The sequence below is a fragment of the Rhea pennata genome, chromosome 2, assembly GCF_028389875.1.
Source record: "Rhea pennata isolate bPtePen1 chromosome 2, bPtePen1.pri, whole genome shotgun sequence".
NCBI lineage: Eukaryota > Metazoa > Chordata > Aves > Rheiformes > Rheidae > Rhea > Rhea pennata.
This window is the reverse complement of record NC_084664.1, coordinates 118,131,282-118,148,441: the sequence shown is the minus strand read 5'-3', so window position 1 is coordinate 118,148,441 and position 17,160 is coordinate 118,131,282. Positions and strand designations below refer to the sequence as shown.

Genomic DNA, 17,160 nt, shown 5'->3' with positions numbered 1-17,160 from the left:
ATTTTTTTTTTAACCAGAGCAAAAAAAAAAAAAAAAAATAATTGTTAACCAAGCAGTCCTCAGTAATTCCAGGTCCTTTTCTTGCATATGTTTCTTCTGCAGTCTGCACTGGCAGCTATGTGTATTTTTGACAGAAGAAGGAATTTGCCCTAAGAAATGTGTAGCCGAGGGGTTTTCAGCTTGAGCTTGCACCTTTTACAAAATGTCCATCATATTGGTACACTTCCAAGTTATTCTGGATAAATATTAAAAATAATTCTGAAGTCAGATTTATTTCTTTTCCTTATTTATTATGGATCATTCACATTGCTTTAGACACCACAATGATTCCATAATATTTCCCTTTCTTTACCTCTCTCTCTTCCTGATGTTCATATTTGTCTGCTTTGAATATAAATCACTTCTACTATTCAATGTCACTGTCCCTGCTTGCTTTTTAACATACATTTAGTCATATCTCTACTACAAAAATCATTTTGTAATACCAACAAGAGCCAGCCAGTGATGGACACAGCTGAACCAACAGAAATCCTGGAATAGTGGTTGTTGTAAACAACTAGTGTTTTGAACTGCTTACTACAAACATAATTAAAACCACTGCTAATTTGAGTTTTTGTATTTCTGTAGCCACCAGGGAGTCTTCTTGAATTTCTAAGCGTGGAACAGGCATTATGCTCAGGGGAAGCTAGTACAAGCTCTATCCACTCATAATTTCTAACAGAGCCAGTGGCACTTCCACTTTCTCTCAAAGGAACAGGTTTTCCTGTACAGGCATTAGGGACCTCTTTCTGCAGTTAATTCTGAATTTGCAGGAGGTTGAAATATTATAATGAAGAAATAGTTGTAAATGCAATATCCCGCCATGACAAGTACCTGATCACTTGAAGTGATATTAGCAATACAGGCGATCATTTTTTAGCAAGACTGGTGGCTTTTACACTAGTTGTGTGTCAGACTCAATACTACAGACAAGTATTTTGGGATGTTAGCATAAAGTAAATTAGTCTGTGATTGTTCAGTGCTGTTGTTTCACCCTGCAAGTATAAAATATTTAGCAGATATCTATATAATGAAGCTTCTATATAACAAATCATGATGTGGAAGTTTTTCATCTAGCAAAGGCCTATGTGGGAAAGCTTCTAAAAAGAAAGAAGCATAGCTGAAGTGTGAAAATTTGTTATGCCATAATAATCTGATTGCCCATCAGAACTCTAGTTCAGGACATGCTGCATTTGAAGTATCTGCTGCAATCATCAGATGTTATCCCTTGAGGAAGTTTCTCTCCTATCAGTTCTTTGTCTACAGTATGTTTTAATAAATATCTCCTGTGCTGGAGATGCTCCAACTTGAGGATCTTTTTAAGAAAACAGTTCCCCAAAACATTTGTTGCATTGACATATTGAAGAATTTTCTAAATTATGATTTCAGATATATGATCCAGATATGAAGAGATATGCAAGGATGCAAGGAGAGACTGACAGATTCAAACAGTTGACTTCAACTTGCTAACTGAAAAGACTGTAGTATACTTTTTATAGTATATTATACAATGGGCTGCAGTAGTGCATTGTAGCCGTATTTATAAAATAATCACTAACTTGGGATGTAGCTCTTGGGCTTGCTCTGATTCATGTCACTTAAGTGCATATGAGGGCTAACTGGAGCAGATGAAAAGCTCGTGGTCCAATGAAAAAGTTCATTTCCCTCACTCCTTTTACGTAAAAGATCCACTACTTGGTTATCCAGACCTTCACTGGAGTCAGACTTTCTCTCCTCTCTCCGCACTAAACAATTACTCATTGCAGTGAATTAAAAATCCTTCTGTTCCTTCCTATTCTGAAAACATATATTATTACTGCTTTTAATCTAAGCTGGGCCTCAGCAGTACTGAGAAGAAAGAAACTCCACACAGCTTCTAGTCTGGTCCTGACAAGCTCCTGTCACAAAAAGATCTTCATTTTGACTAAATCTACCTCAGTTGCAGAACAGAACACAAATCATCAGTCACCTCAAACAGTTTTCAGGTGCCTAGCATGGCTTTAAATTGTAAAGAATGGGAAGGCAAACTAATACCTTCCTCTTATTCCTGTGGTTGAATAGTGGAAAGCTGCAAAGACACTTGCAGCATGCTCTAACACACATTTTGATATCTGAGGACTGGCCTGGCTTCAGTTCATCTAGAACAAGCTCCTTCTTCTTACTTCACCTAACATAGAATTACAGAATCAGTAAGGTTGGAAGGGACCTCTGGAGATCGTTGAGTCCAACCTCCCTGCTCAGCAGGGTCACCTAGAGCATGTTAGACAGGGTTGCATCCAGGCAGGCCTTGAAGATCTCCAGAGAAGGAGACTCCACAACCTCTCTGGGCAACCTGGTCCAGTGCTCTGTCACTCTCACAGGGAAGAAATTCCCCCTCATGTTCAGGCGGAACTTCCTGTGCTTCAATTTCTGCCCATTGCCTCTTGTCCTGTCACACGGGACAACTGAAAAGAGTTTGTCCCCGTCCCCTTGACACCCTCCCTTCAGGTACTTGTACACATTGATAAGATCCCCCCTCAGTCTTCTCTTCCCCAGGCTGAAGAGGCCCAGCTCTCGCAGCCATTCCTCATAGGGCAGGTGCTCCAGACCTCTGATCATCTTCATAGCCCTCTGCTGGACACTCTCCAGGAGCTCCATGTCTCTCTTGTACTGGGGAGCCCAGAACTGCACACAGTACTCGAGATGAGGCCTCTCCAGGGCTGAGTAGAGGGGCAGGATCACCTCCCTCCACCTGCTGGCAACACTCTTCCCAATGCACCCCAGGAGACCATTGGCCTTCTTGGCCACAAGGGCACATTGCTGGCTCATGGTCAACTTGTCATCCACCAGCACTCCCAGGCCCTTCTCTGCAGAGCTGCTCTCCAGAAGGTCAGCCCCCAGTAGCAGTATGTGGAGCAGCTGAGAGCACATGGGCTTTTTTCTGAATTATTTTACACAGTAGTTCTCTGTTGATTTATTGACTGCACTACTAAACACAGGCCCATAGTATTTCATTGGGTAGAGGGATAATGTAGTGGTTATCAGATGTGCTTTACATGCTGAAGGTTTGGGGTTCGAGCCCCAGTGGAACCAGCCCCAAGAAATCTTTAGGAGGTTGGACTAGATGATCTCCCGTTGTCCCTTCCAACCTTACTAATTCTGTGATTCCTCTGTGATTCAATTTCTCTGAACTTGTTTCAAATAGTACTAATCAATTATTGAGGAAGTACTGACTCAAAAAATGAACTGTAACTTATCATCACAATCTCTTTGTAAATAACAAAAGTGTCACCCAATTAATTAGCTGAAAACCTGAAGTATTGTAGATTTGGGGAAAAAATCACTTTCTGCTAATTCTTAATACCTACAAACTAATTAATTAGAGTGAATTATACATAAACACTCATATCTATATTACATTGCCTGAGAAGAATAGTTTCTGTCAAATGTCAGCCTTTCATAATAAATAACTATAATAATAATAACACAGTGGTGGTTCAGTAGTTAAGCATTCAACAGAGCAAACAGTAATTTTGGATAGACTCATGTGATTCCACTGATTTCAGATTCAATAGATTTATGATGTAGTAATTCAGATTGGACTCTGGTTAGTGCTTGACTGGAAGTTGAAGGATATATTCAAAAATGCAGTACTGTGATTTTATGCTAGTGTGGCTACACTAAAAATAATGAAGCCACTCTAGCATTAGACAGGAGTTCCACAGTAATGAGTTACCTTTAATGAGATGTCTTGAGAGGTATTTTTGTTAAACTGTATCAGAAACAAAGAGTACAGAGACTGTGCAAGGCCCAGTTCTGGTCACAATGTAGATTAACTGCAGTTATTTGAACATCAGTGATAACTCTCTTTCTATTAAGTATATTCAGTAACATTTGTCTCTCAAAGATATTTCATTTCTTATTCCTGTCCTTATTTCTGTCCTTGTTTTTCCCAAATAGCCCTCTGCATTGCATGTATTCAGTCTATCTATCTGATTTTTTTCTACTGATAGAGAATTATGTTTCAAACATAAATACCATTACCTGACACATACAAAACTCAAGATAATCCTCTTGCTGCACTGAGTGTCATTATGCAAAAATAAAAGCATTCTTATATAATAATAGCTATATTTCTTAAGGGAATTGATGCAAAATCCATTTAAATCAATGGAACCAGCCAGTATTGTGGCTAAAGCTCATCAAAAACATCTTCCTCTCTTACAACTAGTTAACAGATAATTAATGTAATTTAGTAGCAAAGCTCTGTAAAACAGTGAATCTTTCTTTACTTTCATTATTTTACATGAGAATCCAACTGTGTAAATATTCAGCAGCTTGAAGAGTAAGATCTAATGAAAAGGAATAAAAATTTATCTAAGGAACTTCACATAGTTTAGGCTTCATGTTACGTATCTCAAAAAGTGAAACATGATCAAAGATATGATTATTTGATAAGATTAATAGTACCTAATGTATTGTTGTAATCAAATTAGATTTTTCATTGCCCTTTAAGATACAATTTTATCCTGACAATAGCATCAGGGCAGGTCAGAGTGACTCTTCAATTAGCAAATGGAATTAGTCTAATGAAGCAAACAGAAAAGATCAATAGCTACTCTGACAATATGCAGTATATTGAGTTATATAGAGCACTATTTAGAAAAAAAGCAGACAAAATTCTAATTAATGATAATGGCTGAAGCAAAGTTGTACCAAAGATCTTATTTAGACTACTTTAAATATTTTTAATATCTCTCAAAATTTAGTTTTCTTAACATTAATCTTAGCATTTTGGACTTCACTAAAATTTTGCTTTCAGTATTGGGGAAACATGAAGCTCTTCATTCCTAAGACAGATGAATAGGTAAAAGATTGTGTTCACTTGATAAATATCAGTGCAAGATGTTTGTACTTGAGCAAGCTAAGAAAGTCATTAGGGGCAGCATACTCGACAAATACTAATGTGTTGTACCTTCCAAAGCAGCAGTAAATCTAATAACTCGTGACGGAAAAAATGCAGAAAGTAATAAAAGCATGTCATGAAATCAAAAATTGTAAGAAACTCCCTGACGTGCCCTTTTGTTATATTTAATATATACAATATCACAGCAGGCTTGTTTGCTGTTCACACACTGTTGTATGAATGAGTCATTGGAAAGGCCTTGCTACCACTTTTTTTTCCCCCATTTTTCTGGCAGTCAGTTACTTAGAGGAAGACTTTCTAAGTGGTGTTCAGGGTTTTAGCTAGCTTACTCTTGACCGACTATTTAAGATTTTTTTTAAAATTATTACATCATATCCTATACATATCACATGGGAATTTACAGAGAATTTCGGCGCTATTATCATGCATTTTGTGCATATTTGTAAAATTCATTTACAATGAATTAAATTTCATTACAAAATAATCTCCTCATCTTTCGCATCCATCCTCTGAACCTGCTCTATATTATTTAGTGCCCATTTGAAAAAAAAAAAAAAACTCAGAGCACAAATCTTTTAAAATAGTATGTATAATTTAAAAAATATATAATTTACAGGCTTTAGAATCTTCTGGCATTGATGCAAAAGAGCTTGAAAGCAATGTAGTTTTCCCCGTTTATCTCAGATTTAAAGAAAAGGACAGGGAGTCAGAAAGGGGGAGGCCTTACACCCAGCCTTGGCACTGATGCAGCACAGCAGGCAACACGGCCCAGTGTCTCATGTCTGCATGTAGACACATCTCCTCCTCCTGAGGTCAGACCAGCGTCTGTCTTTGGCACCACAGCTGTAAGATGGAAAAGGAGCATTCCCCAAAGATATGGCTAAAATGTAAAACTTAAATGCTTTCCAGTCAATAAAATTGTAACTTTTACTTTCCCCTGTTGAGGAAACATTAAATATAGCCTTAAATGAAGAGGAGAAATTTTACTTTTTTCACTGAACCCTGCCCATCAGTTTTGTCCCATCTGAATTTTCAGTCATTATTTAACTACTTAAAATTTCTATTATGAATTATTAGCATGTCCTCTCTTTTTGAGATCTCTATGTAAGGTAATTCTGGACAGGCCCTTCAGGCTCAGAAGGGCTATTATTAATAAACCCTGACAGCCACTGTCGGTGGAATGGCCAGGCATGCACAGCAAGAGCAGGAAATGTTGCATGTCTTTTGCTGCTGCTGCAGCCTGTCAATCCTACTGAAGACAGAATAATCACTCATTTTGGGCAGATTAAATGGGATGCATCAATTCTGAGAGAATAAAGAGGTATAAAGATTATTTTTGTTTGTTTTATTGCCTGAGAAACACGAAATTCTGGTATTTACACTATCCTAGGTAGACTGAAGGGCTGGCTAAAGCTCAACACTGCATAAGGCTATTCCTCACTACTGTTCATTAGCAAATGTCCTGTCAGTATTGAGCACTTGACTGAGCACTCTCACAGTGTGTGAGATTAGAATTTCTGATTACTTCTGCACTGTTCAATATGTTTTAATGCTTTTTCAAAATTGTCTAAGCGGTTTGTGCCAAGTTTATGCACTGCTTTCCCATAGACTGTTTCTTTGACAGGGTAGCTTGTTTTCTGTATTTTAGGAGTTTTTTTCTGCTGTTCATTAGTCCACCATCAGTAAATTTATCATTATTTAGTATTCATTATTCATTTTTTTGCTAATTTTGGTTTGAGTTGGTAGGTTTTTTAGACGGGGCTATATACTTATTATAAGCTTTTAGGTAAGAATAAGCTATTCATGGTGCTCAATATTTCTGAGACATCAAAATATTTAATTTTAATAGTTCATTTTCAAATTGTCATAAACAGCTGATGTGCCTCTACTCTCTTTTTTTCAAACTGTGAATTGGTTCAGGGATAAATAATACTGTCGGTTCAAGAAAAAATTATCAGACACATAAACACAATACTTCCCTAAATGACCTGAATTCCTCTCTGATATAACTTAATTGACTTTAGTATTCAATACTACTGACCTAATTAACATTTATTCTATCCGAGTAAATCAGAACTAGCTCCAGAGATATTACTAGCTTAAAATTAATGAGAGTAAAATCAAATTCTAAGTACAGCCCAGTCAAACATTTATCTATGAGAATCAAATGCATATCTGTTTGAGGGGCTGTTGGTGATAATCTATAAAAAAAGATTTCAAGCTTCCATCTGCAGTGTGTGACTGTTAAAGGAACATCAGATATAACCTAAGAAACCCAATGCTTTAAATACGCAGACTGATTTCATTTGTCAACCTGTTTTTCTACCAATATAATTTTCACTGATTTTAGTGGAATTGCTTTTGCTTCATCTCACTGTATTTTGGTTGTTTCCAATAGGCTTTGGATCACTTTTGAAAGGTGTTGAGTTGTTTTTAGCTCATTAATTGTTCATGACCGACTTTCCCCAGTTCTGTGTAGAGCTGGGGAATAGGTATAATAACAGTAACCTAGTGGTGATCCCAAAGAAGCAGTGTAAGGTACAGTGGGAGGGTGGTGAGAGAATGGATAAGGGACACTGGTGTTCCCTGTGTGCTCACTGGGATACTGAAATTCTCCACAAAGACTCAGGCTAGCCATCTGGTCTGTATTTGGCTGTGACTTGGAGCCTATCAATCAGCTTAATCCTCAAATTCTTAGATTTAACTGAAATTGAGCAATTGCCATGCATCACACATTTTTCCTGATGTGTCAGTCTTTGAAAATAAATAGCTTTAGTTCCCCTAGAAAACACTCATTTCACAGGCGTTATCAGTATGCTTGCGCCTCAAGAACTCTGAATGAAAAACCCCCCAGAGGAAACATTTTTCTGTCGTCTGTAAGCCAAAGTGAGTCTTCATGCGAGTAAACAGGGGTAAATACAGAAAAGCCAAAAGGTTGTTATTTTTCCATATAAAAGAGACAATAATTTTAAGTCTGTTTTTATTTTTTCAATACAAATTGAAGAGCCCCTGCAGTTAGTGACCCAGTTATTCCAGAAGGTCTTAGTTTTTTTTGAGAAAATATAAATGTGTTACTAAGAAGATTTTCTGCATGATTAAAACCAAAACATGAAAGGCAGATTGAATTTATCAGCATACAGGCATTTATGTACCTCAGAAAAGGGAAGCTATTTAGAAGGTGATAGAACTGTAATTGCCATTTAAATAAAAAAGCAATCAGTGAGGAATAAAACAAGCTCAGTCTGCCAAAATGAAGATTTAGAAGTTAATCAAATGCCATCTTAGCCAGTCTATTTTGTTGATACGTGTATTTGAAGTTTCAAAATTGTTGTCACTATAGATTACTAAACAGTACAATATATTCTTGTAGTGTTTTTCAAGTTTTATTCCAAACTCAATAAACAGAGAATCGAAAACCTAAATTCTGAGGGTCAATCTAATAGCAGAGAAGAAATAAGAGTCATGATTTGCATACCATAATGTAACCTTAAGTCCACCATTTTGCTTTGTAATTTTTAGTCATGAAGCTTTCTGAAATTTTTTAAGACAAAAATGATATGCATTACTAAGTACTTTGCATTTAAATTAGTCAGGAAAATACCTAAGAAAAGCTGTTTAAAATATGCCCATCTTTTATTCTCATTTCCATATGTGGTGCTCTTACTTCCCTTGACTTCTGGATCACGTTCCCAAATCAAGCTCTTTGAAGGTCTAATGAGTAATGCACAATGACTCTCCACCCTTTATGTTTTAACTGATTGTCTTAATGAATCACACCATTGCGACCTGTTAAGTATCTGCTATGTATCACTGTTAAGTCTCATTCCTCTCCTCTTTCCAACTTCTCTGAGCTCTCCTGGTATCTCTGTCATCTCATGCTAAATACTTCCAATTACTTCCTCTAGTAAGTTCTCCTTCCCCTTCTTTCTCTCTTAATTTGCCTTTTACCTCTCTCCACCTGGTCTCCGTGTTGAGTAAAATTCTGCCTCCAAGTAACTGAAAACTCTCCTGATGATTAGATAAAACATTCTCAGTCTCAGTGCCATCATTAAGTACAATTTCTTGTTCCTGCATGGAAGCGTTTTTTCTTATATACCTATCTAAACTCTAGTTCGGCAATACTGGGAAAGTTTAGCAAATACTTTCTATGTAACTAGTTTAAGATAGTCCTCCTAGTCCTTCCATTTCATAAGCTTCTATATTCATATACTTTAAAAATATACTTTTTAAAAAGTATTTTAAAAGTGTTCCTTATCCTTAGGGTACAAGTTTTAGTAGTTCTTTTATATATTAAACTGTGTGTTCAAGCCTGCACCCTGGACGTTGGTAGGACTGGAACTATTGTCTTCAACATTAACGCTAACTGGATCACTACTTCACACTGGAGAATCTCTGCTTACATGGCACAGAGTTGAAATCTATAGAGTTCTATTCTATAACTTCTTGACTGAACTCTGCAGCCTAAAACCATTTTATTTATAGCATTCAGGGTGATCAAGGCTCATTCTTACAACAGATTCTGTTAGAACACAATTAGTCTTGCACTGTATAGAACAGGATGCATCTCAAGAAGCAGAAAGACCTAGCAGTCTTCAGTGAGTCATATACCTGGAATTTGCGATGAAAATCCACTCATGCTCAAGGTTAAAGGAACATGGGACATTCTCCCCTTTACTATATTTGGCACTGGATCTCAAGAAGATATTGAACTGCTCTCATGGCACAGTGGAAGGAGCTGAGGGTATTCTGTGCATGGCATGAGTGAGTCCTCACTGAATTTGCTTTGGCCTTCATGGTGTTCCTATTGGTAAAATGAAGGACTGAAATTGACCTTGGAAAAGGTAGATTTTTTTTTTTTTTTTTTTTTTGAGAGAGAGAGGCTGATTATAGTATTTCTAAGTGAAGGTCTAGATCAAGAAATTCATCAGACTATGTGTGTGTGTGAGACAGTAGCAAGGAGATCTCCTGAAGCAGGCTAATAAATAAGCTAACCAAATTCGCTACCTACCTTGCCCAGTTTCATATCATTCCGTTAAAAAAGAGAACATAAAAAGGAATGATGGTGGGTGGGAACATGGCAGAGGTATCACCTTCTCATTAGCCTTACTTAGAGACCCCTCAGCCTACCAGCCATGTTCTGCAGAAAGTTCCAATCTTCCTCCTGCAGATCCCCCCAATGTCACCTCTCCACTGCAGTACAGGCAATCTAGGGCTTCCAAACTAATCGTCCTTATATCCCCTGACTACTGCCATTACTCCTGCTCAGGGCAAAAATACCTGCTGGCCAGCAGCAATGGGAACACAATGCCTGGACAAGTGTGCACAGGGACTACAGGATGGTATGGCCCAGCTGGGCTCAGCTCCAGGCCAGCAGCCTGAAATGGCCAGGAGATGCTGAAAGGCTGAGTGCTGGAATGACACACACAGGATGGCACAGCTGCAGCCTCAAAGAGAAGAGGTGTGAATCCAGTCCTCAGAGCCTATGACTTCCTCTATATTCCAGAAACTATGCTGCTAGTCCCTGTGTCTTCTCTTACAGCTAGAAGTGACTAGGCAGTGAAAAACTGCTGCAAAAAGCAGTTAAACAGGATGCAAACCCACAGAGTAGGATGAGGTGGGCAAAGGAGAGATTTACTTCTCTCTTTCTTCCTTGCTGCTATCACAGTGACCGTCAGTGGAGCCTCCAAATGACCATGGTGGCTCAACTTCCAAAGTCCTTTCAGTCTGCCTTACACCAACCATCATCTCAGTGGCAGTATATCCTCACTGGTTCGAAATATTAGGTCCCATCTCCACCACCACACCCAACATTATTCATCACAAAGCTACCTGCTCAGAACTCTGAAAAAGTAAAGATATGTGGGTCTAGGGGGAAAGAGTGGCTATATGACAGTCCTATCTCATTTTCTTCTGCTGACTTTTACAGGATAAGCAAGTAAAACAAATCATTTCAATAAACCATATAGAAGTTTGTTTTCATTGATGAGTTAACCAGCCACTCTCACATGTACTTAGAATAGTACATTAAGCAATTAAACTATTCACTGAGCAGAAAAAAGGATTCTGTAGTATTTTCAGCAATTAATGTATGATTGACAGAGTATAAAAAATAATGATTAGGTTTCATCATTTGAGGGAAATTTTAAAGAAGATGCAGGTGTTTTCCTTAATTATTCTTTATTAATATTTATCAAACTGTATAATTCTTCTTATTCATTATATGCTGTCACTAGCTCATTTTAAAAAGTTTTGCTTTAGTGCCATAATTTTCTGTCATGTTCTACATACTGTTACAAATGACAGTACCAAACCTGTAATTCACATTCATGTTTCCTCACTAACCTCTACAGAACTGAGCATTTAGAGCTCATCCAGAGACATTCCACTAAATCACATGTATAACTCTTTTACTTAATTTGAGGTTGTGTGTTCTAAACCAAGGGACAAAGTGCAAGGTGTATTTCTAATGAACATAGTTGTGCAGTCCATTCAATGGCTAATACAGATTCAAGCCCCTCTGATAAACTCTGCTACTACTGTACAATTTTTTTTTTTCTGTGGATTTCCATTCATGACAGTGAATGATAAATAAAGGCGTAAAGAAGCACATGCATGCATGATATAATAGAAACATAAATTACTCTTCCTTACAGTCTATGTGACCTGGCTGATCACAGCCTGAGCTAGACCCAGCAAATAAACAAAATGGCAATTTGCACTTTGTGTAATGCATCCTGATTTTTCTGATTTTAAGATTGCAAAGCAAGATCAATATCTGGATCAGTAACATTTGGATTTTATATATATATATGTATATATATATATATATACATGCTCTGTAAGTAGACTCAGATTTCCACCTCTGTAGCAGTCCAGATTGTATATTTCATAATCAATAAAATTTATTAGAGATGAAACAGCCTATGTCATCCTAGAGAAAGTAATAATGGCTCCTGTGTACCTGGAATAAGTAGTCTCAGTTGTGCAGATGACAATATAGGAATAAGCATGAGATGCAACCAAAGCAATTGCACTATGATTACAGTCTGGGCCAGTACGAATATTAAGACTAGTGTCATGAGTGAAAGGACAGGGTAGGTAGCAGCTGCATTTTAATGGAACTTCCAGAGTTTTTGCAGAATGCTGTGTATGGGAGTCATGTGAACCACAGACGAAGCCTAGCCAGCTACTAGCAGCAGCTTGGAAAGGTGCCAGTCATTGAGTGATTCCCCCACCCCACCACCAGGAGGACAGCAGAGGCAGAAGTACAATCTTACCTGACACCAAGCAATGGTCAGAATTAGTTGGGTGTGCCCCCCTTACAGCTGTTAAACCCATAAGTCCGATGCAGAGAATGGGTCCTGGCAAGGAAAAAGAGGCAGGAGGGCAAGATGAAGGATATTTTAGGCTTTGGGTTTCGGGTTCCTGTGATATGTGCATAGTTATCTGTCCATCTACTGTTTTAAATGCAAATTACAGGAATTTCTAAGATGAATGTTGTCATAAAAACTGTTGAAGGGAATTGGTTGCTTAAACCAGATGTATTTTGTCACATTAACATCTTGCATATACTTGTTGAGTGCTCTTACTACATTTAATTGTTATGGAGTAAACAATACAATAAATTCTGTAACATCTGTATTCTGTGGGACATTTCTCTAAATGTTTTCTTAATGCTAATAATGATTTCTTAACTACAAGGAAGATGTTAATTGTGCGCATCTTTTGTGTTATTTAGTCATGGTGCATTCTTAATACTCCCTATCAAGACCATATACATCTAGGTCTGGAAGATAATCATGGAAAGAAATGCAAAACACTTCCCATAAACCATATCAGAAGGAAACTACAGGGATTTATAGAGAGGAAGGAGCATATCTCAATTGCTTACCCTCTTTTAGAACTGTAAGGAACAACAAATAAACCAGAGCAGGGAAAAAGGTGAGTTCTCTCTGGATCTCGTTAGCAGAGATCAAAACTCAAGCCTCCTACAGAAAAATAGGGCATCTGAATGCACACAGAGATCCTCTCTCTGCCACAGAAACACTGGTCAGTGTTACACCTTCCAGCTATGTTTTGTAAGGTAGTGGGGCAAGGAAATTGCCAATGTAGTCTTTAAAAAGGATGCCTTAGAATCGTTACCGTGTATCAAGCTTGCCTTCTTGTAAAAGACCTTTAGAAGAAATAAAATGGTGCGAACTATTTATATTTCACTGGATGCCAATGAAGTAAAGAGCTTAGACAGCATAGTCACCTGGCAGATAATCCAACAGTAAGACTTTCCCACAGAAATGTCCCCATTCTGAAGGGGATTCTTAAAGATCTGCTGCTTTAGGGACTGGAATTATCTAGGCTTTGAGATAAGCTAAGTGGTAAAACCACTAAACCTCTAAAAGACAAGAGGAAAAACTCTAATTTTTTACTGAATTTTATCTGTTTTACTCCATCATTTTAGCAATTATATTTTGAAGTCCATTAAATACAGCAGCACTTTCACTTAGTTCGGTGTTTAATATTTAATGTTGGCTTTCAAAAGTTATACACATTGTAACAGTATAAAGTTAAAATTAATTGAATCTAGTATAGTTTGAGTCTGGTAATGCTAGAAGGATCACACTGAAATTGTAATAACAGTAGCAATAGCATTTCTAGAAGACTGAAATACAGAATTATGCCTAAGAAGAGTGCTTCCCATAGCTCATGCTCAAAAAGCCAGTTATGTAGGAAAAAAAGAGCAGAAATATTTTCAGGTGGAAAATGAGCCAATAAATATTCCATAACTTATCTCCAGGTTTTTCAGAGATTATGATGGCAATTAGGACAGTATATACTGTTTCTTTGATATTGTGTGCAGCTGTCAAAGCTGTATGTTCAGTTAGGCTATTTGATTCTTAAAATGTATTATGTTCAAATAATGCTTTTAAAGTGATTTTCTGTTAGAACTACATCAATGAAAGCATTCTATGGAAAACAGAAGCTTGAACTGCTTTAGATTTTAAGCTTTCTTCTCAGCCTTAAGAAGTAAATAACAAACTTATGTATTGAACACAAAATGTTTGGCTAGTTTTGATCAGTAAATTTTATCATCATTTCTGAATGACAGCAAAACAGCATTCATGATTTGGAACCAGATGGTTAGCAATAATGCTTCATAATAGTAACCTAATGAAGCTTGTTAGTACAGGTGACATGTAAGTGCCTGAAAGGTTTGTGTCAAGGAAAAAGCTTCAATAAATAGCTTGAAAATCAGTCTCTCTTCTTTCCTGGATAATTATTGCTTTTTGTAATAACATAACAGAACAGCAAAGCACAGGTGAAGAAAGGCTAGAAAAGAAGAACTCTCCCTAGAGCTAATAGGATGTACAGTGGAACCATGGTCTCTCTCTATTTTTATTATTATTATTATTATTATTATTATTATTATTATTATTATTATTATAAGATGAATAGCTACTTAACAACCATTAACTCTCTTAGACTTAGGGGAGGATTAAAAAACTTTCCCACGTAGTTAAGTCTACCCAGGGATAGGAGCTAAAAAGTAAGAGACATGAAGACGTTTTCTCCTTGCAAGTAAAGAATAATAGTTTTATCACATTTTAACTGAAAGAAGAAAGTTCTGAGACCTCTCATGTAAGCTTTTCTTCCCTATTCCTGATTACTTGTGAAGGATAAAGCCCAGAAATCTCTGTTCCCTTTGCAAAAAGAGAGAAATCTGATGGCTCCATGAAGAGATATTGTCTGCTTCAAGGGACAGGAGGTCAGTCCTGCATGCACTCTGATGTTTCCACTGAAACCTTCTTCAGTGGTAAAGTAGGTTTTCAATACACGGAAAATTTAACCAAAAGCTTTTCCTTTTTCCAGACAAGAAAAAAAGCAGGCTTAAAACTCACTGATGGAGGAGGAAAATTGGCTGAAAGAAACATCTGAAAATTTTTCAGGTTTTGACCAAAAATGCACTTTTTCTCAGCTGTTTTTAGTTTCAGCTACAGAAAATGGCAGAACCAAAAAAGAGAAGTAGAAATTGATTGAAATATTCTTTTCTATCAAAAGCAAACTTAGATTGAAATTTTCATTTAAGAAAAAAAAAGAACTGCCTATTTCTGTTAACATTTTCTACTGTCAGTTCTCCAAACAGATATGATCAGGAAAGTGTTGTCAGTTTTTCTGCTGGTAGGTGAAGCTGATAGGTCTCTCGTTCTCCCCCGTGGCATCACCGAATGACTAGTTGAAGATGATAGTGTTAATGGGTCTCACACTAAGATACTGAGATTTTTAGATGCCATCTGCCTCAAGCCTCTGCTGGAAGAATGACCCTCAAAAGTCTTGGTGACACTAAATTTTTACTGTTTCAGAATGTGGCTGGTAAAACAACAGAAATCAAAGAATATGGCAATTAAAGCCTAGAGCATGTGAACAACAACAATAACAAAATAGGCAACATTAAAAGGGAAGTTATCCATCAGGCCAGTAACAATAGCATTGCTGAAAGCACAGTCAATGTAAATGGTGCAGAATAAGGTATATAAATAGTCTAATGGGAGCAAAAAAAAAAAAAACAAAAAAAACAAAAAAAAACGATTCTACATGCTGTTTATTGGGGTTGAATGCTATTATGTAAATAAAGCATTTCATTGAGAAGGAGCTAAGATGTGTTCTTCTACTTTCTACTGTTAAAATATAAAGTATTCAGCAGTTGTTAGCTTAGCATTATTGAGGAGAAGTATACTTCAGCCTTGACCGCTCTCCCCACTTGGTTCATCATGGTTAATTTTGGGCAATGCAGTTTAATGTAGGCCTTCAAGACAGTCCTGGTTATCCACTGCTGGTTGACTTTCCTTTTAGCTTGCAAATATTTAGTGTCAAAATCAGATATTGAGATCTGATTGATTAGTGAAAAAGTCCAGTCATAGTCCTCTTCCCTCTTTTCCCCTGTTGTCTTGACTTTCTTTTGAGGTTCTGCTGGAAGAAATTCTGTGCCTTCACACTAAATTGAGTATTTCATTTCTCAGTTTCTACAGATCAAGTGATGAGATGTCATGTGTGAACCCCCTGAAGGCTGAGAAGAGAAACTTCCCCACACAAAATTGTGAACTGCGATTTCTTATGGCTAGCAACACCTTTGATTCAATTTGTATGAAAACTCAGTGTACTTATTAAAATGGACGTTGTTGTTCAAATATTAGAATTTCCATTTCTTATATGTTCTAAGCTGTACAATTGTCAGATTTTTATGGTTTAGATTGTAAATGTGTTTTTCTCTGGCTAATTATTCGTATTATTTTTTTAATTTTGATGTCTTAAAGGCCAATGTATGTATCATAATAATATGAAGGACATATTTAACAAGTGTGGGAAACACTGTATACAAATGTATATTTGTAAAAGCTATTTTTATGATTAGCATGTTTTACCATATTTAAAGTCAGCTGATATTGCACTTCTTTGTTTACAGCTTAATTCAAACAAGATCATTGATATGATCAATGTCACAGTTAAATACATTGTATGGTATTTTCCATTATTTTACTTATTTTATTCCTTAGTTGAAATAATTATATTTACTAACAGGAATAGCTTCTAAAAAGTAAAATTATCAAAATATGAGAGCAGTTCTGGATAAACTATAATTTGGATGCCCCTGCAAAACCCTTTCTTCAGAACACCAGTACAGTTCTTATAGGTGTACCTACTAGTCTCTCAGGACAGTTTGTTGTTACTCTATGGAAAGCTTACACAACAGTTAGTCTCCCATCCAGACAGGTAAATGACTTACAGACTGCCAATACCTGAGAGCTTGAGTTAGCTTACTGATAACTTTGTGTTTTATTTTCTGGCAATAGAGTCTTTCCACTCCTGAACCCCTAAAACACTCCTAACAGCTTGAAGATGGAATAATTAATTATTGCAGATGATGTAGGGGGAATCTTGGTACAGAATTTCATAATAAATCATATTTCCTTTCAAATGGAATGGACGCATTATTTCTCTTGTTTTACTCAAATATGAAATGTATCAAAACATACATGACATGGCTACAAGGTTTTCCTCTCTAATGAAAGCATGAACTTGTTCATCATTCTGAAGCTAGACCTACATATAGATGTATAGATGATGTGAAACAAGGAAGAGATATTTACATCCTTATACGAGATGTACTCCTATATAGGGAGACATACCTTTAAAGTGGTTGCAGAGAAAAAGAATGCATAAAA

The 17,160-nt window shown here is 36.8% G+C and overlaps 1 protein-coding gene across 1 annotated transcript in view; it reads left to right on the top strand.

Moving 5' to 3' along the window:
- Positions 1–16,043, top strand: part of RALYL (RALY RNA binding protein like) — a 368,284-nt gene extending 352,241 nt beyond the window's left edge. Inside the window, exon 9 of the mRNA XM_062568158.1 lies at positions 15,958–16,043. Coding sequence (XP_062424142.1) covers positions 15,958–15,975 — 18 coding nt within the window. The 3' untranslated portion in view covers positions 15,976–16,043. The remainder of the gene's footprint in view (positions 1–15,957) is intronic.
- The last annotated feature ends 1,117 nt before the right edge of the window (positions 16,044–17,160 follow it).